The sequence below is a fragment of the Cetorhinus maximus genome, chromosome 24, assembly GCF_964194155.1.
Source record: "Cetorhinus maximus chromosome 24, sCetMax3.hap1.1, whole genome shotgun sequence".
In the NCBI taxonomy this organism is placed as follows: Eukaryota; Metazoa; Chordata; class Chondrichthyes; order Lamniformes; family Cetorhinidae; genus Cetorhinus; species Cetorhinus maximus.
Genome location: NC_135902.1, coordinates 1,167,349 through 1,194,527, shown reverse-complemented (window position 1 = coordinate 1,194,527; position 27,179 = coordinate 1,167,349). Strand labels below are relative to the sequence as shown.

At 45.4% G+C, this 27,179-nt stretch overlaps 1 protein-coding gene across 1 annotated transcript in view; it reads right to left on the bottom strand.

Annotated features, from left to right (window-relative positions):
* Positions 1–27,179, bottom strand: part of LOC144699596 (Na(+)/H(+) exchange regulatory cofactor NHE-RF1-like) — a 99,618-nt gene that overhangs the window by 21,235 nt on the left and 51,204 nt on the right. Inside the window, exons 2-3 of the mRNA XM_078570643.1 lie at positions 11,455–11,634; positions 7,290–7,443 (exon numbers count right to left, since the gene is read on the bottom strand). Coding sequence (XP_078426769.1) covers positions 7,290–7,443; positions 11,455–11,634 — 334 coding nt within the window. The remainder of the gene's footprint in view (positions 1–7,289; positions 7,444–11,454; positions 11,635–27,179) is intronic.

The window sequence follows — 27,179 nt, the reverse complement described above, 5'->3', positions numbered from 1 at the left end:
TTTTTCCAGGTAATTCTGTTTTTATTTTGTTTTGGATTTCCAGCATCCGCAGTAGCTTTTAGCTTTTTGTAAGAATCTATCTACCTCTGCCTTAAAAATATTCAGTGACCCCGCCTCCATCACCTTCTGAGGCAGAGTTTCAAAGTCGCACAACCCTCAGAGAGAAAAATTCTCCTCATCTCCGTCCCAAAAGGGCGACCCCTAATTTTAAAACAGTGTCCCCTAGTTCTGGATTCACCCACAAGAGGAAACATCCTTCCCACGTCCACCTTGTCAAAACCATTCAGGATCAAATCACCCCTCGCTCTTCTAAACTCCAGTGGAAACAAGCCCAGTCTGTCCAACCTTTCCTCATAAGACAACCCACTCATTCCAGGTATCAATCCAGTAAACCTCCTCTGAACCACCTCCAACGCATTTACATCCTTCCTTAAATAAGGAAACCAAAACTGCACACAGTATTCGAGATGTGGATTACATCCTTTGAGATGGGCTGGGATTGAAGCAGGGCTCTGGGGAGAGAGCGGGGCAATGGGTTTGCTTTGGGGTTGCTCCAAAAGAAATGCAGCAGAGATGCGACGGGCTGAGTGGCCTTTTTCTCTGCCGAAGCGTCTACAGTGCTATGGACTGGCCAGAGTTTTCTTCTGAATAATAATGTTTTTTTACTGTGAACATTAACAAACTGATGAAAGCTCAAGGCCCATAACACACTTCAGCAAGGTGGGAGGGAAGATCAATCAGGAACCAATAGTAAGTCTCGAAATTCTGTAGATTGCTGGAGGAAGGGAATAATTAAGGGAGGATGTATTTCTGTCGCTTTGATGTCATGGGTATTGGATATTGATTCCGACAAAGGGATTGGGAACTGAGAAGGTTTCTAGATCCAAAGGTGAGATTTCCAGAGGCTATTATTCCAAGAACGCGTGCATGAATAGGATCAGACACAGACTGACACTTTCCATCTCTCCTCAAATGAGGGGGCTGCTAGGGTTGGGGGAGCAGAGGAGGGCACCTGATAGCCCAACTAGAGTTAGCAGAAAGGGAAAGAAGATGGATTTGATTTTGTGGGTGTAACATAGAAACTAGGAGCAGGAGTGGGTCATTCGGCCCTTCGAGCCTGCTCCACCATTCAATATGATCATGATTGATCCTCTACCTCAACGCCGTACTCCTGTTCTCTCCCCCATACCCCTTGATGCCTTTAGAGTCTAGAAATTTATCTATTTCTTTCTTAAACATATTCAGTGACTTGGCCTCCACAGCCTTCTGTGGTAGAGAATTCCACAGGTTCACCACTCTCTAAGTAAAGAAGTTTCTCCTAATCTCAGTCCTAAATGGTCCACCCTGTATTCTGAAACTGTGACCCCTTGTTCTAGATCCCCCCCGCCAGAGGAAACATCATCCCTGCATCCAGTCTGTCCAGCCCTATCAGAATTTTATACATTTCAATCCAATTCCTTCCCATTCTTCTAAACTCCAGTGAATACAGGGCCTAGTCAACCCAATCTCTCCTCATACGACAATCCTGCCATCCCAGGAATCAGTCTGGTGAACCTTCGCTGCACTCCCTCTGTGGCAAGTATATCCTTTCTTAGGTAAGGAGACCAAAACTGAACACAATACTCCAGGTGTGGTCTCACCAAGGCCCTGTACAGCTGCAGTAAGACATCCTTGCTCCTGTACTCAAGCCCTCTCGCAATGAAGGCCAACGTACCATTTGCCTTCCTAACTGCTTGCTGCACCTGCATGCTTGCTTTCAGTGATTGGTGTACAAGGACACCCCGGTCCTTATATACATCAACATTTCCCAATCTATCACTATTTAAATAATACTCTGCCTTTCTGTTGTTCCTTCCAAAGTGGATAACTTCACACTTATCCATGTTACACTCCATCTGCCATGCATTTGCCCACTCACTCAACCTGCCTAAATCGCCTTGAAGCCTCTTAACATCCACCTCACCGCTCACATTCCCACATGGTTTTGAGTCGTCAGCAAACTTGGAAATTTTACATTTGGTTCCCTCATCCAAATCATTGATATATATATTGTGAATAGCTGGGGCACAAGCACTGATCCCTGTGGTACCCCACTAGTCACCACCTGCCATTCTGAAAAAGACCCATTTATTCCTATTCTGTTTCCTGTCTCCTAACCAATTCTCAATCCATGCCAATATATTACCCCCAATCCCATGTGCTTTAATTTTACACACTAACCTCTGATGTGGGACTTTATCAAAAGCTTTCTGAAAATCCAAATATACCACATCCACTGGTTCTCGCTTATCTATTCTGCTAGTTACGTCCTCACAAAACTCTAGTAGTTTTGTCAAACATGACTTAAATTTCATAAATCCATGTTGACTTTTTGTAATCCCGCTGATCTTTTCTAAGTGTCCTGTTATCACATCCTTTATAATAGACTCTAGCATTTTTCCTAGTGCTAATGTTAGGCTAACTCTCTGCAATTCCCTATTTTCTTCCTCTCTTTTTTTAAATAGTGGGGTTAAATTTGCCACCTCCAATCTGCTGGGACTGTTCCAGAATCTACAGAAGTTTGGAAGATGACAATCAACGCATCCACTATTTCCATGGCTGCCACCTCCTTTAGTAACTGAATATCAATCTAGTGCATTGAGGGACAATGTAAACATCAGCCAACATGTGAATCAGCTAAAACTGCAGGGCCTTAACATGCAATGTGACAGCTGCAAAAACCACTAATTAGACTGCAGAGCATGGCCACTTCCTCAGAGCTCAGCACAATGCTTCTATTTTCTCAAGCATTTCTAGCTGCTCTCTCACATTCTCCCTCTTAAACTTAAGGTCATCCAAAGCTCTGCTGCCCATGTCTTAACATGCACCAATTCCCATTCCCCTATCACCCCTGTGCTCACTGAACTACATTGGCACCCAGTCAAACAACATGTTAATTTTAAAATTCTCATTCCTGTTTTCAAATCCCTCCAATGGTGTTACCCCTCCTTATCACTAATCTCCCAAACACCACAACCCTCAGATATCTGTGCTCGCCTACTCCTGGCCGATTGTGCTTCACCATTGGTGCCTTTAGCTAACTGGACCCCAAGCTCTGGAACACCCCCTCCACCTGTGTCTCTCAACCTCACTTTCCTCCTTAAAGACACTCCTTAAAACTACCTCTTTGACCAAACTTTTGGTCATCTGGCCTAATACCCCCTTATGTTGCCCAGCGTCAAACGGTTTTATAAAGCTCCTGTGAAGCATCTTCTGATGTTTCATTATGTTAAAGGTGCTATATAAGTTGTTATTGTTGTTGTAACGCAGAGGGCATTTGACTGCTTCATCTTTATTTCACACAGAGCCTCTCGGATGTTGAACCAGGTGGTGGTGTGGAGCTCAAGGTGAAAAGGACATTCTGCTGAACCATATCCTCCCAGGTCAATATTCATCACTAAACCAACATTAAACTAATTAAAAAAAAAAAATTTTCTTTTAAAGTTCTATATAAATTCAATACTTTCATTTCTTCCTCCTCCATTATCCGTGCCCGATCAGTGTCTTCTGGTTAATCCTTTTTATCAACTTTCTCTGGTCACAGCAGGAGTATCGCACTGCAATCATGAATCTAAGGTCAAATCAGAGACCATAGGATGTCCTGTCTCAGCAAGAGAGAAATCTTGAAGTCTAGGAAACCCACCACCCACTATTTAATCTCCCCTGCCCAGCTCCTGAGCACTCAGCTACCTCTGTTTGTGACAGCTGATATCACTACTCCACTTTATAACCGTATCACCCACCGTAAAAAGCCCCCTCTCCTGCTTTAGCTGCGTTGGCATCACAGACTAATATCCTTCTTCCACCAACATCTCTATGGGTAGTGCCAGCTAAACCAGCCATGACCTGCTGAATTGGCAATCCTGATAGGAGAAGTTTATAAATGGAAATAACCTAAAGATGGGTCTTGAAGATTTCCAGTGATGGTGCTGTGACTATTCCCTTTGGCAGCTTGTTCCATTATGGCATTGTCCTTGGGAAGAAAGATTGTTGATGCACTGTCTTGGAAACAAACGGTCTTTGTAGTTTGTGTGGATGGCTACCTGGTGATTAATCATTGCCGGGAGGCACCGTGTATTTGTTTCTGTCAATTCCACCAGCTCATTCCATCTTTTACAGAACACAGTCACTCTATTCTTCTCCCTCCTTTTCTGTAGTGATTCCCATTCCAAATCTTTGATCCAAGACGTGACGCTGGTGTATTTCCCACACTGATTCGTGCAGAATCGTGCAGCATGTCTTTGGATCGCTTCAACACTATTTATATCTCTTGCTTTATAAGGATCCCGCACAGCTTGCATACTCTAACCTTCTGTCCTCTCACAGCTGCTCAAAGGCAACACTGCCACCTAATTCTGGGCCTGCCTCTCCCTGATCAAATCCTTTCCCATTTGGTTTCTGTGCTGCCCACGATTAAGATCATCCAAGAAAACCTAACATAACTGAACAGAGTCAGCTTTCGTATCCTCTCTGCAACCTTCCAATTAGGGGGAGCTGGTGGCCTGGTGCTCATGTCACTGGATCAGTAATCCGAACCCCGGGTTAATGCTCTGGGGACACAGCTTCACGGGTGGATGGTAATTCAATTAATAAAATCTGGAATTGAAAGCTAGTGTCAACCATGAAACTATCATCAATTGTCATAAAAACCCATCTTGTTTACTAATGCCCTTTAGGGAGGGAAATCTGCCATCCTTACCCGGTCTGGCCTACATGTGACTCCAAACCCACAGCAATGTAATTGACTCTTAACTGCCCTCTGAAATTCAAGAACAATTCAGCGTGGACAAATGCTGCCCCTGTCAGCTATGCCCACATCCCATGAAGGAATAAATTAAAAAAAACATTTGTCCTCACCTGTTTCACACTGATAACTCATCACTCAGATAGTTCCATCCTCATAACATCATCTCCTTCCATCCTTATCTCAACATCACCGATGCTGAAACTCTCAGCTACTCACAAATCGCACTGCATTCCATCGCTCCCCACCCCACCCTACAATCCAACCCCCTGCCCTATACCCCCATCCCCACCTCATTACCCCAGCCTACACCCTTCCATTGTCACCTTCTGCCCCCCAATCCCCACCCCCTGCTGCAATCCCTACCCTGTCAACCCACCCTACGCAATATTCAGGAAGGGTTTTCAATCCCATGCTGAATAGAACATTCACTATATCAATGGCCACAGTTCCTTCACATCCTCAGCTCATATGGACCCCCTGCCCCCACACCAAGACCTCCCCCATTAACCCCACACTGAGACTTGCTAACCTCTGCACAGAGACCTCCTCAACTCTCTCCCCGCAACCTGCCCCTACCTCTTTATCCTGGCAATGTACATTACTGCACGGGGTACGGGTTGGAGGGGATAAGCACACAGCTTCCTAGATAAGATGCACATGGAGTAGCCCTCGACTCCTCAAAGCCTTCACTTCACTGACTCTCAACAAGACCAATAAGGATCCAGAAACATCCTCACCTGACCCTCTCACCTAGCGAGAGCAATCCCCATCTCCTGGTGTCTGATCCATCAGGAGTTTCCTGAAACACCGGCCTCAGTCTGAGATGAGATTCCCAGTCAGGCCAATTCTTAAACAAGAGCCACCAGATACTCAGCAACCTCCAGCTCATCAAGTCAGATCAAGCTCCAACGTTTCACACAGTCGTGTTTTCGACTCCCAGTGTACGCTGACCCCTCTGCGCCCTATAGGCACACTCCACCCTGTTTCCTCTGACAACCTCCAAAGCAACAAATAAAAGTCTGCAGGGCCTGGGACCAACATTCAGGCTGCGAATGAACACGAGAGAGTTGATGAAAGGCACTGGGCTAAAATCTCAAAACCACTTCAACAACTGAAGGGCCAAATGGGCAACATCCCTGCCCCCCCCCGGGATCCCTGCCCGCTGCCCGCTGCACCCCCCCACACCCCACACCCCACACACACACACACCACACCAGGATCCTTGCTCCCCTACCCCCCAGATCCCTATAGGGCGCAGAGGGAGAGTTCTCGGGACAGAGGGGTCAGCGTACACTGGGAGTCGAAAACACGACTGCGTGAAACGTTGGAGCTTGATCTGACTTGATGAGCTGGAGGTTGCTGAGTATCTGGTGGCTCTTGTTTAAGAATTGGCCTGACTGGGAATCTCATCTCAGACTGAGGCCGGTGTTTCAGGAAGATCCTGATGGATCAGACACCAGGAGATGGGGATTGCTCTCGCTAGTTGAGAGGGTCAGGTGAGGATGTTTCTGGATCCCTGCACCCCCCCCCCACCCACACAACGGCATCCCTGCCACCCACAGGGATCCCTGCCCGCCCCCACCCCCACCCCCCACAAAGATCCCTGCCAAGGAAAAACATCCCCTCCTACACAAACTCTGATCCGGTCGCTGCATTCACAAATTCCAAACAGTAACCTGGGTGGGTGAAGGACCATCACAATCTCTGGGAATTGCTAAGGATCCAGCTCAGGGTCTGGCAGAGTAGGCGTCACTCACAACATGCAGATTGCCACAGATGTTTCTGCTCCCACCTCCTCAGGTTCTTGAAAATACATCAACAAATCCAGGTCTAACTCCTCTTATTCCCACTTCCCTTATTCCCACTCCCCCAGATGAGGAGAACAGAGTTCCGGAGCAGGGATCTTCCCCCCCACCACTGACCGGCAACGACAATGACCCAATCTAACATGACCATTGGGCAACAGAACAATCACCACATCACACACCCTGAACCCAAATTCACTCAGAGACCAAGGACCAATGGCTTCAATTGTAATAAAAGCAGAAAATGCTGAAAAAACTCAGGTCTGTGGAGAGAGAAACAAAGTTAGTGTTTCGAGTCCGTAAGACTCTTCTTCACAGCTTTGAAGAGTCTGAAGAGGAGTCATATGGACTGGAAACGTTAACTCTGTTTCTCTCTCCACAGACGCTGTCAGACCTGCTGAGTTTTTCCAGCATTTTCTGTTTTTATTTCAGATTTCCAGCATCCAGTATCCTGCTTTTACCAATGGCTTCAATCCTCAAACCCTGCTGCTCCCAGGACAGGAACCAGACCCAAAAACATTAATGTTCATTACTATCTCTGCTGCAAACAAACTCTTATCTTAAAAGCCAACAAAATGGGAAAAAAAATCAATAAAAAAGAAAAGCAAATAAATTAAAATGACTATTTCTAATCTAGACCATGATATCCAAAAGTAAACAGGAAGTTGAAAGCCTGGCATTGACATCTGACCCAATACCTGTAACGTGGGCAACTGACGGCAAAACTTTGCATTTCTTGAAAAATTCGTCTGTCTCTGGATCGACAACCAGCAGCGAGGTCTCCACACCGCCCATCTTAATGGCTGTCACCACATCAGAGTGCTGCTTCCCTTCAACATTCTCACCATTAACCTGGAACACACACACATTCTGTCAGACTTCAGGTAAGACACACAGAGCAGCAGAGACACACAAAGGAAGAGACAGAGACATAGAGACAAAAGGAGAACTAGCGGATAACCACAACGATACAGTTTTGGTGGGGACAGGTCTGTCACTGTATAACACTGGGGTACAGTACTGGTGGGGACAGGTCTGTCACTCTATAACACTGGGGTACAGTACTGGTGGGGACAGGTCTGTCACTCTATAACACTGGGGTACAGTACTGGTGGGGGCAGGTCTGTCACTGTATAACACTAGGGTACATTACTGGTGGGGACAGGTCTGTCACTCTATAACACTGGGGTACAGTACTGGTGGGGACAGGTCTGTCACTCTATAACACTGGGGTACAGTACTGGTGGGGACAGGTCTGTCACTGTATAACACTGGGGTACAGTACTGGTGAAGACAGGTCTGTCACTGTATAACACTGGGGTACAGTACTGGTGGGGACAGATCTCTCACTGTATAACACTGGGGTACAGTACTGGTGGGGACAGGTCTGTCACTGTATAACACTGGGGTACAGTACTGGTGGGGACAGGTCTGTCACTGTAACAATGGGATACAGTACTGGTGGGGACAGGTCTGTCACTGTATACCACTGGGATACAGTACTGGTGTGGACAGGTCTGTCACTGGTAATAGGATCAATCTGAACTTAATAAAAAACATCAGATTAGGCAGATGTTGATATACATTAATGCCCTAGTTGACTCATCACCCCTCAGCCTTCCCATGCAGCCCCTGCTAGTTGCTATCTGAATCTGAACGTCAATGTATTGCAATGAGCACCATGGATGGACTTTGCTCTTGGGGGTGTTCTTGGTCAGATTATGTTACCCGCATAAAATATCGAGTGACGTAACATTGATGAAATGAGTGTGTCCCAGGACTTGATTTGGTTATTGGTATGGTACTTCCAGCATTCTCACCCACAGCGGAGTTCCAAATATTGTTCCCTACTAAGCACCACAAAGCATTGCCTGTTTTAGCAGCATTTCTCACTGCCAGAGCTACATCAACAGTAAACATCACTTCAGACACAGAGCTCCAATAAACTGAAATGATAACAGAAAAAGCTGCAAACACTCAGAAAAACAGGCAAATCTGAGCCTTGTGAACACAAGTGGCAGGTATCCCCAGGTTGTACCAGTGACTGTGAGGGAGCTAGATGTGGAGTGTTTCAGTGGGGAACAGGAGGTAGGAGTGACATACAGGGGTGACCAGAGGGTAGGACAAAAAGCCAAAAACATACGAGGGACAGAGGGGTCAAAATTAGTGTCCTTCTCCCTGTGGACATGACTGTTTAATATAGGAGCTGACACAAACCATTCGGAGTCTGAATCAGAATCATTCCCACAGAATTCATCCCATTGAAAGCATCATGAGATGCAGGTCGTAAATACTTACTGTATGAAAGGAATTTCTCACAGTTCTATCAATTTGTTGTAAAGGTTACATTTGCAGAGAGGCATCAACATTGTGAAATGACCCTGCAGAGTTTGTTAAACATGCTCTCGGGAAGGTTCCGGGCTTGAGTCACACTAAACCAGAGCACATAATTTAGACCAACACTTCAGTGTAGCACTGAGGGTCTGCTCTCACCTTCTATAATCCAGTGTGGAATTATCTAGCGTATATAGTGGGGCATTAAACAGAAGCTCTAACTTCACTCTCAGGGAGAGACCAGGCCCATACTGACCCCCTCACCCCAACAGTCTCTGGGATACCAGCTCAATATTACTTCCTCAGCCAAAGAAAGAGAAACCAGTTGGCCAATCACTTCCTTACTTATGTGGGGAATTTGAGATGTGAAGAAAGAATTTCAGAATTATCTGTATAATAAACCAATACAAGTAACATGATCAATATAAATTGATTTGAAAAATCCCCATGATACCTGATGGGATTTGATACAAAGACAAGGCTTTTTCTTTTTAAGTTTGATAAAGCATTCCCGAGATATCTCATTGGATGTGAAGTTCGAGGCTGAAAACTCCCCAAATTAAAGGCTTACAAAGGGTGGATTGTTATCTTGTATTGCAGTGTTACCAATAACCAAATAGTGCAGCGAGCACTCAACCCACAAACTGAGATTAAACAGCTTTTGCTGGTATTGTTTATGTTTGACCAGCTTTATTCAGTGAAATTAATATTTTTCCATCTTTCTACTGCCCATTTGACTATGGTGACAAAATTTTCCTTAAAATATTCAAAGGAGGAAGAGATACGATCGCTGAGCAGTGAGATCGGCATGGGTATTGCAGAGATTGCTGCAACCCATCATGAGGCACAGAATAAGCGAGCAATGGGAAAAGTACAAGCTGATTAGGGATCATCGATATGATTTTGTGAAAATAAACCAAGTTTAACCAACCCTAGAGTATTCTTTGCAGAATCTATTCTCAAAAGGCATTTCATAAGGTTGCACACAAAAGATTAGTGAGTAAAATGGAATCAGGTGAAAATGGAAGGAATCTCTTGGCATTGGATGGGAAATTCAAGAGAGTTGGAATAAAAGGGACATTGTCAGGTTATCAGGAAGAAATTGATGGTCACCTGGTTTCTTCCAGTTTCAATTTATACAGAGAGAGGGACTCTCTCTAATATTCCCAATAACTCTGATCTGGAAGGTGCACCAAACCTTGCACTAAAAAGCCGCAAACTGCACTGAGCAGGTGGTGGATCGACAACAGGACATGATGAGGTCAGTAATGCATTCCAGGCACAAGAAAATGGGAATCAGGACTGAGGGAGGAAAACTGGCTGAGACACCAGGAGCAGTCCCTGATTAATGGGGAAGGAGACCCCAGAATTACGGAGAACATGGAATACACGGTGTCAGGAAACCATGGATAGCAAATAATTGTTAGAAGGATGATTGATGGATAGGAGGGAAGGAATACAGAGAGGAGATACTGCATTGTGACTGAGAGAGAGAGAGAGAGAGCAGGTTGGAGAGACTTCCTCTGGTCCATGTTTCCAATCTCATGTCCGACATTTCTTTGGTAGAGCTGCTGATCACTAATGAGATGTGAGGAGTGGCAGACTCCCAACCAATGGGATGCAGTTTGGGTAGAAGTTCTCATGTTTCCTGTTTCAAAGCAGGTACGGAGGTGAAGAGCATCATCGGCTACACTGATTGCAGAACATCACCAGAGTGTGAGCTCAGGACAAGAGCCCCACTCACAATCACACTAACCACTCTGGCACTATCCAAAATAGTAGCCAGGTGAGCCAGCATATTGCTGTCTAAGGGGAAGTCAAATACCCCGGGTCAGACCCTGACCGACAGTTATCAGGTAAGATTCAGCCACGGTTTGAAGGGGCAGCTGTGGGGAAAGAGTGGAACTAATTGGAGATCTCATTCAAAATGTCCATCTGTGCTGCAAGGGTCCCACCCCAATCACAACTTACTGACCCCTACTGGGAAGAAAAGATGAGGACAGGTCAGGCTCTGGTGTGAGGCTTCCCAGAGTCAAATATTCCACTAACTGTCCCCACCCAACGCCCACCCCATGACAGAGACATACAGAAAGAAACAGCACGCGAGAGGCAGAGTGAGGGGGCGAGAGAGAGACAGGGAGAGGGGGGGTGGAAAGGGGGTGGGGGTGGGGGGTGGAGAGAGAAAGAGACAGAGAAAGAAACAGAGAGAGGGGGTGGAAGAGAGGCAGAGAGAGGAGGGGGAGAGAGCTGAGGGGAAAAGAGGGGGGGGAGAGAGCGGGGGGGGGGGAAAGAGAGAAACAGAGAGAGAGAGAGACAGAAAAAGAGAAAGCGGGAGAGAGAAAAAGAGAAAGAGAGAGGCAGACAGAGAGAGGGTGGGACAGAGACACCAATAGTGAAAGAGAGAACACACTGTGGTATAAAGATTGCAGGAGGCTGTGTCACCAATGCACCTTTGAAGTTACTTGAGCTAAATGATCCTGGACCCAATAGATTCAAACGAGCTGAACTTGCAAATTAAGTGTAAGGTACCTCAATGATACGGTCCTGAGGCAGAAGTCCGGAATGTTCTGCGGGAGAATCAGGGTCCACGGCCCGGATATACTGGCCGGCCTTTGACTTCTCACTGTGCAGGTTGAAGCCATAACCATTGGAGCCTTTCTGCATGTGACAGAGACGAGGGCGCAGCTCCTTCAGAGTATCAGAAACTTCCTGAAATCACAAGAGCAAATCTCATTACAGCCCGTGTACAGGGAATTAGGGACCAAAGAACTCGGCAACTGAGCAAGCAAAACACAACACACAGAAATCAAGTGTTTTCAACATCAGAATGGTGCATTCAGTAGAGATTTCTATTGCCAGCAAGGGATGTGGAGTGAAGATGGTAAAATAGAGTCGAGGAAGATCAGCCATGACCCAGTCAAACAGCAGAGAAGGCCCAAGGGGCTGAGTAGCCTCATCCTCTTCCTACGTTAATAGGAGATCCTCAGTCCATGAGCTTCACTATAACTTTCCACATTAACAGTTACAACTGGAGGGAGTCATGTTGTTCATATCAACACAAGCTGCCCGAGACCTATACGGTCTGAACCACTTACAAAACAGGAATAACTGTGCATCATAAAAATCCAGAGAGCAGGAGCAATGGAAAGTTAATGGAGATAGAGAGATGCCAGTTACCTCAGGCACACAATCATGACCTCCGACTGCATTCCCTCAGTACTGACCCTCCAACAGTGCTGCACTCCCTCAGTACTGACCCTCCAACAGTGCTGCACTCCCTCAGTACTGACCCTCCAACAGTGCTGCACTCCCTCAGTACTGACCCTCCAACAGTGCTGCACTCCCTCAGTACTGACCCTCCAACAGTGCTGCACTCCCTCAGTACTGACCCTCTTGACAGTGCTGCACTCCCTCAGTACTGACCCTCCAACAGTGCTGCACTCCCTCAGTACTGACCCTCCAACTTTGCTGCACTCCCTCAGTACTGACCCTCCAACTTTGCTGCACTCCCTCAGTACTGACCCTCCAATAGTGCTGCACTCCCTCAGTACTGACCCTCCTGACAGTGCTGCACTCCCTCAGTACTGACCCTCTTGACAGTGCTGCACTCCCTCAGTACAGACCCTCTTGACAGTGCTGCACTCCCTCAGTACTGACCCCCCAACAGTGCTGCACTCCCTCAGTACTGACCCTCCAACAGTGCTGCACTCCCTCAGTACTGACCCTCTTGACAGTGCTGCACTCCTTCAGTACTGACCCTCCTGACAGTGCTGCACTCCCTCAGTACTGACCCTCTTGACAGTGCTGCACTCTCTCAGTACTGACCCTCTTGACAGTGCTGCACTCCCTCAGTACTGACCCTCTTGACAGTGCTGCACTCCTTCAGTACTGACCCTCCTGACAGTGCTGCACTCCCTCAGTACTGACCCTCTTGACAGTGCTGCACTCCCTCAGTACTGACCCTCTTGACAGTGCTGCACTCCCTCAGTACAGACCCTCTTGACAGTGCTGCACTTCCTCAGTACTGACCCTCCAACCGTGCTGCACTCCCTCAGTACTGACCCTCCAACAGTGCTGCACTCCCTCAGTACTGACCCTCCAACAGTGCTGCACTCCCTCAGTACTGACCCTCTTGACGGTGCTGCACTCTCTCAGTACTGACCCTCTTGACAGTGCTGCACTCTCTCAGTACTGACCCTCTTGACGGTGCTGCACTCTCTCAGTACTGACCCTCTTGACAGTGCTGCACTCCCTCATTACTGACCCTCTTGACAGTGCTGCACTCCCTCAGTACTGCACTAGTAGCTCAGACTGGATGATGCGCTCAACTCTCTGTAATGGAACTTGACCCATGGCTTTCAACTCATGGGATACCAGTGATTCCTAAGCCATGGCTGACATAGTGCAGCTCTCCTCCCTTTTACTCATCTACCTGGCTGCCGGGATCATGCACCTTGCACAGGTACAGGTACAGACTACAGCAATCTGCATGTCAACTTTCGACATGTAGCTCCCATCATTTCACCGTGTTCCAGTACATCACTCTTCAATAGAGTGGCCTCAAATGCTGAATGTTACTGAGAATGGGAGGTTCAAGAACTTCCAGCACATCCTTCAGTTCTGTGAGAAATGTTCACTTCACAGCAAGATGGAGGCTACAACCGAGTACCTGTCCTGGGAGTGTTTGATGGACAGTGTAGAGGGAGCTTTACTCTGTATCTAACCCCGTGCTGTACCTGCCCTGGGAGTGTTTGATGGGGACAGTGTAGAGGGAGCTTTACTCTGTATCTAACCCCGTGCTGTACCTGTCCTGGGAGTGTTTGATGGGGACAGTGTAGAGGGAGCTTTACTCTGTATCTAACCCTGTGCTGTACCTGTCCTGGGAGTGTTTTATGGGGACAGTGTAGAGGGAGCTTTACTCTGTATCTAACCCTGTGCTGTACCTGTCCTGGGAGTGTTTGATGGGGACAGTGTAGAGGGAGCTTTACTCTGTATCTAACCCCGTGCTGTACCTGTCCTGGGAGTGTTTGATGGGGACAGTGTAGAGGGAGCTTTACTCTGTATCTAACCTCGTGCTGTACCTGTCCTGGGAGTGTTTGATGGGGACAGTGTAGAGGGAGCTTTACTCTGTATCTAACCTCGTGCTGTACCTGTCCTGGGAGTGTTTGATGGGGACAGTGTAGAGGGAGCTTTACTCTGTATCTAACCCCGTGCTGTACCTGTCCTGGGAGTGTTTGATGGGGACAGTGTAGAGGGAGCTTTACTCTGTATCTAACCTCGTGCTGTACCTGTCCTGGGAGTGTTTGATGGGGACAGTGTAGAGGGAGCTTTACTCTGTATCTAACCTCGTGCTGTACCTGTCCTGGGAGTGTTTGATGGGGACAGTGTAGAAGGAGCTTTACTCTGTATCTAACCCCGTGCTGTACCTGTCCTGGGAGTGTTTGATGGGGACAGTGTAGAGGGAATTTTACTCTGTATCTAACCCCGTGCTGTAACTGTCCTGGGAGTGTTTGATGGGGACAGTGTAGAGGGAATTTTACCCTGTATCTAACCCCGTGCTGTACCTGTTCTGGGAGTGTTTGATGGGGACAGTGTAGAGGGAGTTTTACTCTGTATCTAACCCCGTGCTGTACCTGTCCTGGGAGTGTTTGATGGGGACAGTGTAGATGGGGCTTTACTCTGTATCTAACCCCGTGCTGTACCTGTCCTGGGAGTGTTTGATGGGGACAGTGTAGAGGGAGTTTTACTCTGTATCTAACAGCTTCTATATCACTGGCTGGCACTTAAGTCCAGTTTGTAACTACAGTCAATGATGGGGAATGCTATATACATATATAAAGCAAGCAACACTTGTAGCATTCCCCGGTGTAAACTGTCCTGTCGTAACCAACCAATCTTAATCAGCATATCTTTCGATGTTGATTTAAGAAAGCAAATTCAATTGCACTTTGTTCCCAATGGTGATAGACATTCTCTGATAGCCCAGTGAGCAAGAGCCAGGAATCCCACATTTAACCAAAAGGCTGAATTCAAGTCATAGAATCACAGTACAAGGGGAGACCAATTGGCCCGTTCAGCCATCCTGTCTCTTTTAAAGAGCTATCCAACTTGTCTCACTCCCTGAAACAGAAATACCTGGAAAAGCTCAGCAGGTCTGACAGCATCGGCGGAGGAGAGCACAGTTGACGTTTCGAGTCCTCATGATCCCTCAACAGAACAACAGAGTCATGAGGACTCAAAACGTCAACTGTGCTCTCCTCCGCCGATGCTGCCAGACCTGCTGGGTTTTTCCAGGTATTTCTGTTTCTGTTTTTGTTTTGGATTTCCGGCATCCACAGTTTTTTGCTTTTGTCTCACTCCCTGCTCTTTCCCCACAGCCCTGCAAATGTTTCCTTTCAAGTATGCATCCAATTCCCTTTTGAAAGTTATGATTGAATCTGCTCCCGCTGCCCATTCAGTAGTGTATTCCAGATCACTGTTAGCAAAAGTTGACAGGGTTACACTTGGTTCAGTTGGAAGCCCAGGTTGAATCTCCTCCCTAGGAGATGCTGAACCATCAACTGATACCGCACCCCCCTCCCCTAACCCATCATCCATACACCTCATCAGGAAGAGCAGGCTCTTAGACAAGACAGATCTGGCTGTGGCTACTACATGATCAACTAGCTAATTGGTTGAACTCGTATGAAAGCTAAGGGACAAATGCAGACAAGTCAACACCATTCTCACTGGATTGTGTGACCATCACCAGCGTTCAAACCCTGTCACTCATTCTTCCTAACTCCACCTAACCCACTCAGTAGAATCTTTTAAAGACATTTTATAGCTTTAACAAAATTCCCTAATGGAAAGTAATATCCCTTCTGCTCCCAGTTGAAACCGTGACACACGCGCAGGAAGCAATTTAAGACGTTTATGTTCCTTGGTCTCTGAGGGAAGGACAGTGGCTGCTAAAGTATCAGATCGGCTCCATCTAGACAGAGTGTTCGGCCAAGTGGGAACCCTGCAAAAGCTACTTTCGTGCCCCTCAACCCAGACTCCAGCCCTAATAGTTTCACACAATCAGGGAATTAATCTACGTTATGGAGACACAACACTCCAAAACCAGAATGGTTGTGTCTTGTGGTCCTAGCAAATGCCGTACTCACATTACAGTGTTTATTAATCTTAAAAAATAAATACAAAAGGACAGAAGAGAGACAATGGGTTTCTTCTGCTCCAAGAGTTGGTCTACAGCTCAGTTGCCATCCAATAACTATGTGATGACCTTTGACCCGGAAGCAGTACAGTAAAGAAAATCTGTAATTTCTTTCAAATGTCTGTGGAATCTGTAATTGTTTTTAAAGAGTATCTGAAAAGGACTTTTAAGAGTTTGCATCAATTGTAAAGGGGTCAATTGCAATTTTCTTGGATAAGAGAAAATACTGGTCCATGTGACCTGGTGACCCTTGACCTAGAAGCAATACCAACAAGAAGTTAAGAATGAAGCTATGTAGCTGGCGGATGTAAAGGAGAGCTACAAGCAGAGGAGCAGGCAGGTGAAGGCGATCAGCACAAAGATACAGACACAAAGAGTAAGCAGACAGAAAAAGAAAGAGGAACATAGAATTATTGTGAGGAGAAGAAGCAAATCACTCTCAGCAAGAGGTCTGATTTTCTGGTTGGCAGAAAAGGAGACAGGAGCTCTTGGAGGCACTGTGCGAGCTGGCTAAAAAGATCTAAAATCTGGAAAAATGTGTGAATAGCTCAGAGATGACAAAGAGCTGGGTATTTTCTCAGAAGTGGCCAAACAGTGAACCAGGGTGTTATTGGTTGGTCAGTTGAAAGGGAACTCTGGAAAATGATACCATCAGGACTGTCGTGACCTGAGGGAGAGAATTGGAACAGACAAGAGGCCAAATGGCCTCTGCTAGGATTATATGACTTCATGTATGTTTATGAGCAACTCACCTGTTGTCAGATAGGACTCTTGGCCTACCCTGCATGAATAAAGAACAGTATATTGTGGAACTGCAGCTAAGTAGTGTCACGTGTCTGTGGGGAGACATGTAGGTGCTTGTGGTTGTGTAAGACATATCCTGGTTGCATCAACTATTTGAAATGAAGTTTACCTTTTTATTTGAAGTATCATTTGCCTGTAAATTCATGTTTAATTTGTGTTGGTTCTGATTCGTGTTAAAAAACTGAAAAAAGTGGAATTTTGTTGGTATTTCCTTCATTTGGGATCATTCAGTAAATTTTGATTTCCCCACAGGGATCGAAACAACTGTCTAACACCACAGCTCATTATTGCTGCTTATTTGCACTAAGGTCCAGTCACCAGGGACAAAGACACCCGACACTCACAGAAAAGCTCACATCCCATAAGACCATAAGACATAGGAGCAGAAGTAGGCCATTCGGCCCATTGAGCCTGCTCCGCCATTCAATAAGATCATGGCTGATCTGATAATCCTCACCTCCACTTTCCTGCCTTTTCCCCATAACCCTTGATTCCCTCCCTGATTAAAAATCTGTCCGTCTCAGCCTTGAATATACTTAACGACCCAGCCTCTACAGCCCTCTGCGGTAAAGAATTCCACAGATTCACTACCCTCAGAGAAGAAATTCCTCCTCATCTCTATTTTAAATGGACCCCTTACTCTGAGATTATGCCCTTTGATCCTAGACTCTCCCACAAGGGGAAGCAACCTCTCAACATCTACCCTGTCAAGCCCCCTGAGAATCTTATATGTTTCAATAAGGTCGCCTCTCATTCTTCTAAACTCCAATGAGCACAGGCCCACATTCACCACCACAGAATCTCCGACACATACACAAACTCCATACCCCAACACCCATGATTGGCATCAGGTTGAATTTGAAATGAAGATGATTTCAACCTTGCTGGCTTGTGTAACCAAAATACAGGAGGACACAGAAGATCAACAGTCACACCAACCACTTGGAGACTGACTAAATTCAATGCACAATTCCTGACAACATTGGAACTGGCAGGAATTGTACAAGATAATGCTGAGCTCAGAGAGGATGAGAGACAGATCTCCTTGGAGCAGGCATGAGGCAGAGAGTATGTGTTTTTCTCTTCAGTGCTGTTGACACAGGCTGAAATGCTAACCAAAGATCCAAGAATTCGCTGCATATTAAACATGGGGCCAGTACAAGGGTATCTCAGCAGACTAGGGGTGGTGATGTTTCTCAGAGATTGCAGAGATCTGCCCACCAGCAAATGTCAAGTGTGGGCACTAGGGTTAGGACACAATTTAGGTCACAGGCTTTCTTCTGTTGTCCAATGAAATTAAACTAAAGCAAGCACCTGGAGCTTGGCAAAGGGAGAATCTTGGCTCTAGTTTAACAAGGGTTAGGACAAAACATTCCAAAGGGCAGTCAAGCTTAGCAACTCCTGAGGTACAACGATCACTGTGACATTCTGGCACAAACTACACATTTCAAAAAGATGTGCCCATGTCGGTACCAAGTAACCACCTGTCTGCTGAAGGGGCTAAATTTGAAGTAGAACTTCAGATATTATTTACTCTAGGAAGCCCTGCTCAACCAGACCAGGGAAACTGACCCAGCCCCTAACATCATAGAACCTTACAGCACAAGAGCTGGCCATTCAGCCAATTGTGTCTGTACTCACTCTTTCAAAGAGCTGGCCAATAAATCCCACTGTCCTGCTCTCTCCCCGAAGCCCTGCAAATGTTTCCTTTTCAAGTATAGCTCAATTCCCTTATGAAAGTTGCTATTGAATCTGCTTCCACTGCTCTTTCAGCTAGTGCATTCCAGAGCACAATTAACAGGGATTAACTTTGCACAACAATGGCCTGAGTCCCAAATCAACCATGTTATCACAGTTAACTATCTAATGGTGGAAGACCCACAACCAAACTACCTACATCTTGCTACAAACCAGGAATTGACTTTATTAAGGCAGCTAGTGTGCGAAGTGACTGTTGAGCCAGAGTTAGGGTTTTATTCAGAGTTTAGCCCAGCAAACTGTGGCTTTGGAACCGTAATCGGTTCATTCAGGATTAGTGTAGCTTCTGGCCTTGATTGATCAAACCGATTTTTTTTCCTCATTACCAATTGTTAGAAAATATGTAGTTACCTAAATGTGTTTCTAATTTAAAAAGAATATCAGATATCTAAGAATCTCCTTGGCGATAGATGTTCTAACAGCTAGAACTTGTAAAAAGTTTAATCACAAAAATACAAAATTCTCTCAAAACCTTGTCTGGATCAAAAGTCACGACTAGTTATGTCATGTTGCCAAGAAAAATGATACCACATGCTATCGTGTTAATGGCTTACATATTTCCCACTAGCCAATCACACAAGTCCCTTGTAGGTCTTGATGGGAATTAAATGGCTTTTGTTTTTTCAAAAACTTATATTGACATTGTACCTGTGAGAAAGTATCAATTAACCATTTCTTTGTACAAACTTTTAAAATGATGTCGATATTATCAATGAAAAATGGCATTTGATTACTAGATAGATTAGAGAAGCTGGGACTGTTCTCCTCGGAGAAGAGAAGGCCGACAGTAAATTTGATAGAAGTGTTCAAAATCATAAGGGGTCTGGCCAGAGTAGATAAGGAGAAACTGTTTCCATTGGTGAAAGGATCGAGAACGAGAGGGCCCAGGTTTAAGGTAACTGACAAAAGAAGCAATGACATCATAAGGAAAAACTTCTTTATGCAGCAAGTGTTTAGGGTCTGGAATTTTCTTCCCAAGAGTATGGTGGAGGCAGATTCAATTGTAACTTTCAAAAGAGAATTGGATCATTATCTGAAGTGAAACGTTTGCAGGGCTACAGGGAAAGGGCAGGCAAGTGGCACTCGGTGAATTGCAGAGGGCTGGAACAGGCACAATGGGCTGATTAGTCTCGTCCTGTGATTTGATGACTTCATGTACATTTATGAGCACCGGTACAAAGTGGTTGCATTAAAATCAAAAATGTGTCTCTATCTAGTTTTTCATTATTATTGGTATTTAAGTAACGGTGTTGTGGCTCTTATTACATTTTTGACTAAATTGTTAAAATGGCTCTTCTTGTTATTAAGGTGCAGACCCCTGGTCTATCTGGCCCATGTCAAACACCTGTCCTGGGACTTCAGGCTGCAACCTGCTGGTTGACGCATCACATGATCACCTGTCTTCAAACACACTGTCCAATCAGACAGGCTCCCCACCCCCACTTCCAAATGATGGGGCGATTAAAATTGGAGATGCAGAAGAGGCCAGAATGAATACTTTTGTTACAAAGAATATGAAAACATTATTATATTTTTAATGCCCCAATGATTTTTCTCACTGGGTTTGATCGTAATGGTGTGTAGGAGGCTCATCTTGCAGATGCCAAGAGCACTGGCAATTCAACTGGGACTGCATGTTTCTTGTTCAGTATCTGAGATGTATCTATTCTTAAATGCCACACGAAAAGCAAACATTTACTCAGCTTCTGCTGGATTAGCACAAGCGGTATTCTACCTTATTTCAAGGTTAATATCTGAGTTACCAGTTAACATTCTGAAAGGAAAATGACTGTAAATGGTGTGGCTGGGGTGCGTGCAGGAGAAAAAGTCACGGGTTGGGGGGTTTCTGGAATTCACACAGGAAGATGTGGCCATTTGTCTAAGAGAAGCCATGTGAGTAATTTGCTCACACACAGCCATACAATGAAACAGGAAATGGACTGGGACTGAATGGTGGAAATGGGGTGTTGCTCTTGGCTGGACTAAGCTCTCCAAAGTGTCTTTGCCCATCATTGTCTGGACTTTATCTAGATTAGAGGATGAGTGGAGCTCAGCTCAAATTCACACCGATCCTGGTCATTGGTGACTGCAGCATGTTTGTAACTGAGGAGTAACTGGCATGTTTGTAACATTAACCAGTTACTCCTCATGTTACCTACACTACAACTAATGCAACAACAACTTATATTTATAAAGCACCTTTCTAATGCAATGGAACTTCCCAAGGTGCTTTACAGAGGCATTATAAAACAAAGTATGACACTGAGCCACATAAGGAGATACTAGCTCAGATGACCAAAAACTTGGTCAAAAAGAGGTAGGTTTCAAAAGTATCTTAAAAGGTGGAAAGTGAGGTAGAGAGGCAGAGAAGGGTAAGGAGGGAATTCCAGAGCTTGTGGCCTCAGCAACTGAAGCACGGCTACCAATGATGGAGCGATTCAAATTGGGGATGCAGAAGAGACCAGAATGAAATTCACGAGATTCAGAGTTGAGACTGTCTGAAGTAGAGCAGACTGACAAATGGATTCTCAAGGTTTTAATCCTTACAGCATGCTCCAGTGCGTGTTGCTGATAAATGCATGGCCTTAGACTCTACTCTTAACTCTGCACTAGTACCAGCATGATTAAACACCCCACTTCCCAGTGCCCTCTCATCTGCCTTGGTCCTTTCAGCCAAAAGAGTAAATCAGCTTTGGCTGGACCATGTGCATTGGGCTTCCTTCAGGTACACACTCAAGAAAGAAAGAAACTTGTATTTATATAGCGCTTTACACAACCAGCGGACAGCCCGAAGCACTTCACAGCCAATCAAGTATTTTTGAAATGTAGTCACTACTGTAACATAGCAGTTGGTTTGCGCTCCCACAAATAGTAATGTGATAATGACCAGATAATCTGTTTTAGTGATGCTGGGTAAGGGGTAAAATATTAGCCCAGGACACAAGGGGAGAACTCCCTGCCTCCTTTCCCAAAAGCCATAGGATCTTTTACATCCAGCTAAGGGAGAGGAGGGAAGAGGGGAGGTGCCTCGATTTCATGTGTCATTCCAAAGATGGACAAAAAGTTCAAAAGTTCTGGTTGAAACCTGCTGACAGCAGCAGCTGTTGTGTGGTATAACACAACTTGTAACCACAACTGAAATTGGCTGCTCACTCCTCCCTCGCTCCCTTTGCTGTTGAGATCATGCACTGAGAGGGACCCCTACTGCTTCGTGATAAAGAGAAATGAATTTCTGGGGTGGGGTGGGGGGGGGGGGGGGGGCGCAAGTCTTTATACAGTCTGTGGGACAGCGACAGTCTGAAACCAGAATGTGTTTGCCTGCATGGACAATGGCAAGTGTCGGGAACCAGGTACTGTAGAAATACAAAGTGTGGACCCATCTCCTGTACCCACTCCCCCCACCCCACTGCATTCCTACTTCCCTAACACCTTTAATGCAGGCACATTATTCCACTACAGTAGGCAGCACAGCAGAACTGGGTCACATGCTCATCCTACAGTCCCACATGGGCACTTTCCACAACAGGGATCACTGGGTAGCAATGCAGTCAGGATCACCCACGCTGCCAAGCTCTGAAGAACTGATACACTCTCCAATTTTATTGCCTTACTAATCCCCAAATCATGTGGGTGGCTCAGAAATTGGGTTCATGATCAATGGAAAGTTAATAAACAATCTAAGGAATGTTGACAATGCAGGGCTAATTGCAGATATATAAACAGATTACAAGAGAGACTGAGACGCAGGATGGTTTGATGGTGTGTGCCTATGGGTCAGTGTGCATGCTGCAGTGTACAGTGACTGATTCAGGAAATATCAGCTGTCCCTGAAACAGTGACTGTGTGAACGAGATGTAGATTGCAAACAGTCCATAGAATCAGATGGCAGAGAGCCATTCACCTCATCATGCCACTGCTGCCACTTTGAAAGTTATCCAATTAGTCCTTAGCCCCTGCAAACTTTTGTTTTCAAGTATTTTTTTTGAAAGTTCTTATTGAATCAGCTTCCACTGCCCTTTCAGGCAGCACATTCCAGATCACAACTCACTGTGTGAAACATTTCTCATCTCCCCGCTATTACTAATTACCCGAAATCTGCCTCCTCTGGTTCAAATCCTTCTGCCGCTGGAAAACACTTCTCCTTATTTACTTGATCAAAACCCCTAATAATTTTAACACTTCTATTAAATCTACCTTTAACCCTCCCTGCACTAAGGGGAACAATCCCAGCTTCTCCAAGTAACTGAGGTAGTTTACTCCTGGTAAATCTCCTCTGCACCATCTCCAAACTCTTGGTCTCCTTCCTTATGTATGGTTCCAAAAATTAAACAGAAAACTTCTAGGACACCAAGGAGAAAAAGCAAAAATAATTTCCAAAGAAGATGGTAGGTGGGCTCAGCTGCTTCAGGCCCCGCATCAGGACTGGAGTATATAATCTAGGTTCGTTCTTCAGGCGAATGCTGAGTACTACTCAGTCCTGTTCGAATGAGTCATTAAACCGAGATCTGTCTGTCTGCTCAGGAGGATCAGGAAGGCATATGTCCTGATGTCTTGACTAACATGCTTCCTTCAACCAAATAGATGAATTGGTCATCCCATCACTGTTGTTGGAACCTTGCTATTCACCAGCTAATTTGCATACTTGCCTACAAATCAGTGACTACTCTTTTTAAAAATATTCTGCTATTGTGAAGCCCTTTGGATCATTTGAAGACACAAGAGGAAATAGGTTTTATAAATGGCAGCATCTGCGGAGAGGAGCACAGTTAACGTTTCGAGTCCGCATGACTCTTCAACAGAACTAAGGAAAAATAGAAAAGAGGTGAAATATAAGCTGGTTTAAGCGGGGGGTGGGACAGGTAGAGCTGGATAGAGGGCCAGTGATAGATGGAGATAACCAAAAGATGTCACAGACAAAAGGACAAAGAGGTGTTGAAGGTGGTGATATTATCTAAGGAATGTGCTAATTAAGGGTAGAAAGCAGGACGAGCAAGGTACAGATAGCCCTAGTGGGGGTGGGGTGGGGGGAAGAAATCGAAAAAGGCTAAAAGGTAGAGATAAAACAATGGATGGAAATACATTTAAAATTAATGGAAATAGGTGGGAAAAGAAAAATCTATATAAATTATTGGAAAAAACAAAAAGGAGGGGGAAAATCGGAAAGGGGGTGGGGATGGAGGAGAGAGTTCATGATCTAAAATTGTTGAACTCAATATTCAGTCCGGAAGGCTGTAAAGTGCCTAGTCAGAAGATGAGGTGCTGTTCCTCCAGTTTGCGTTGAGCTTCACTGGAACATTGCAGCAGGCCAAGGACGGACATGTGGGCATGAGAGCAGGGTGGAGTGTTGAAATGGCAAGCCTGCTTTCGGTCTGTCCACAAGCATTACCCAGACCTCCCTGTCGCTTGCCATTTCAACACTCCACCCTGCTCTCATGCCCACATGTCCGTCCTTGGCCTGCTGCATTGTTCCAGTGAAGCTCAACGCAAACTGGAGGAACAGCATCTCATCTTCCGACTAGGCACTTTACAGCCTTCCGGACTGAATATTGAGTTCAACAATTTTAGATCATGAACTCTCTCCTCCATCCCCACCCCCTTTCCGATTTTCCCCCTCCTTTTTGTTTTTTCCAATAATTTATAGATTTTTCTTTTCCCACCTATTTCCATTATTTTTAAATGTATTTCCACCCATTGTTTTATCTCTACCTTTTAGCCTTTTTCGATTCCTTCACCATACCCTCACCCGGGCTATCTGTACCTTGCTCGTCCTGCTTTCTACCCTTAATTAGCACATTCCTTTAGATAATATCACCACCTTCAACACCTCTTTGTCCTTTTGTCTGTGACATCTTTTGGTTATCTCCACCTATCACTGGCCTTCTATCCAGCTCTTCTTGTCCCACCCCCCTCTTAAACCAGCTTATATTTCACCTCTTTTCTATTTTTCCTTAGTTCTGTTGAAGAGTCATACGGACTCAAAACGTTAACTGTATTCCTCTCCGCAGATGCTGCCAGACCTGCTGAGTTTTTCCAGGTATTTTTGTTTTGGATTTCCAGCATCTGCAGTTTTTTGCTTTTATCTTAGGTTTTATAAATGTTTGTTATTTCACCTCTCCTGCCTACATTAATTAGTGCAATCCTTAGCCCAACCCAAGAGTGACAAATCAATGTGTCCCTCTGAGGCTAACTGAGCTGCTCCCACTCCCAGTGGGAATACAAGCCCACGGATGGATTAGAAAGGCTGATTCAGATTCCCATTTCCCCCTGACCTGCCAACACTCCGGGTCAACCAGCAAACATCAATCGTAGGTGCATTTACACTGAGCTAGTAACAACCACATAAAAGAAAAGCTTGCAACTGAGTTTGCATCAGGTTTCCCAGAGGTTACTCCTTCAAAGTATTTTGGTAATGAGAGAACTGGAACAAGGGAAACTGTCCTGCATCACATTCCAGCTAAACTTGGAATGATATCAAAGCCATGAAGAGCCATTCGTTAAACACTTAACCTTCAGTCTCCTTAACAAGCTGCAATTCCCACTAGCAAATTGCCCGCTCTCATTAAACCACATGTGCAAGTGGGCTTGATTAAGGCTGTCAGTTCAGTTGTTAAGGGTAAAAGGTAGTGGGCACAGAGACAGGAGACCCCTGCAGTGATTTCTGGTCAGCACTGAGGTCATGGATATTATCCAGGGGATGAGAACTAGCCTCAGTAATGTTTGCCCTGATTCCCACTGACAGTAACAGCCAATAGGTGAGAACAGTATCAGATATCAAACAGCTCAAAAAAAAACTCACCACCAGGGTGCACACACCTTAGTGCAAGTGGAGGGTGACTGATACATGTAGAATCTTTCCAGAATAGGAATCCAAATCTCCTGAGGGCCCAAGGGAAGGCTGACATAAAAATCCCTGTTTTCAAACTTCCATCTAGGAACAAAGGAACAAGAGGAGGCCATTCAGCCCCCAGCACCTATTCTGTCATTCAGTTAGATCATGGCCAGTCTGTGTCTCAATTCCACCCACCTATCTTGGTTCCATATCCCTTAATCCCCTTGCCTAAGGAACATCCATCAATCTCAGCCAGGAAATGTTCAACTGACTCGCAAAAATCCATCGTTTTTGGGGGAGAGAGTTCCAGATTTCCACTCCCCTTTGCGTGAGGAAGTGCTTCCTGACATCACCCCCAAATGGCCCAGCTCGAATACGAAGGTTCTGCCCTCCTGTTCTGGACTCACCCCAATGAGGAAATAGTTTCTCTCTACTGATCCTATTGAATCCTTTAAAACCTTAAACACCTCAATTAGATCAACATGGCCTTCAGTTTCCTGTCAGCCCCAAACTGGTAGCAACAAGGAACTAACTATCTACCTTGCAGCCAGTGTATCAATTTGCCTCTTGTCAGGGATTCACAGGTCCCAGCTTTGAAAGTGGTTTTAAGTTGAAGCCCAAAGGCTGTAACTCACCAATCAAGTGCCCTAGAAAACACAGGAAACCCCTTGAATTCCGAACACTATCAAACCTTTAATATACAGATAGCATGTTACTGCATGTGAGCAGGCCAGTCAAACAGGAAGTTAGAGCAGCTCAATGCAAATGCAGTATTTCTTGGTTCAATTATGAAATGAGAGTATGAGATGGTCACCAGCTGGATATGCTTACCAATTCCTGGCTGGAGGGTAACAATTTAATTCTGGAATTCAGTACAGGAAAGGAGGAATGGAGATAGGGAATGGCCAAAAATAGACACAGGATAGAAAAAGTACTGCTGGTTAGATCAAATGATACACACAGGTTAATTAGTCCAGAGAGTGTATTCATGCTAATCCTCCAATATGCCACATAACACATCATAAACGTCATTCAATTATAGTTGGCAACTTGTACCTGGACTTAATGTCTCTGTTAAGTTTCTGGGAGAGGATTAGCTTTGTCATATAGTCCTCCAGCATCCTGACTTCAACTCAGAGATGCTCTGACCCAGGTACAGGAAACCTCAGTATCCAACCCAATATCAAACTACATACTGATCTAAAACAGAGGGCCTTCCAAATGAACTCAGGAGGTCGCAACACTGAGCCAAGGAAACCGAGCCTTTAAATTGCTCATCTTGCAGCTGTTAAGATTTGTGTCTTCAAAGGACATTTCAACTGATAGAGCCCAAGGTCTTGGCTGAAATTTTGTTGGGCATCTCCCTGTAAAACCCTCAGCAATTCCATGGATGCAGACATAAAGTGAAGAATGTGACCTATGACCTCCTGTTGGGCTAGGTTCAGGCTCTTTGATGGGATTGACTTCATCACAGACAGTAACTCGGGCTGCGTACCCGGGTACAGGCTTCAGCATCGCCAGGGAGATGGGTGCTGATTCACTGCCAAAACACACCATGTTCACAAGATAGGTTTGGGTGCAAAAGGGGATAATAGCTATTCTCCCAGAATCCTACTGTTTTTCCCCATCAAGCTATCAGCATTATAATGATTTTAAAAAGGCCAA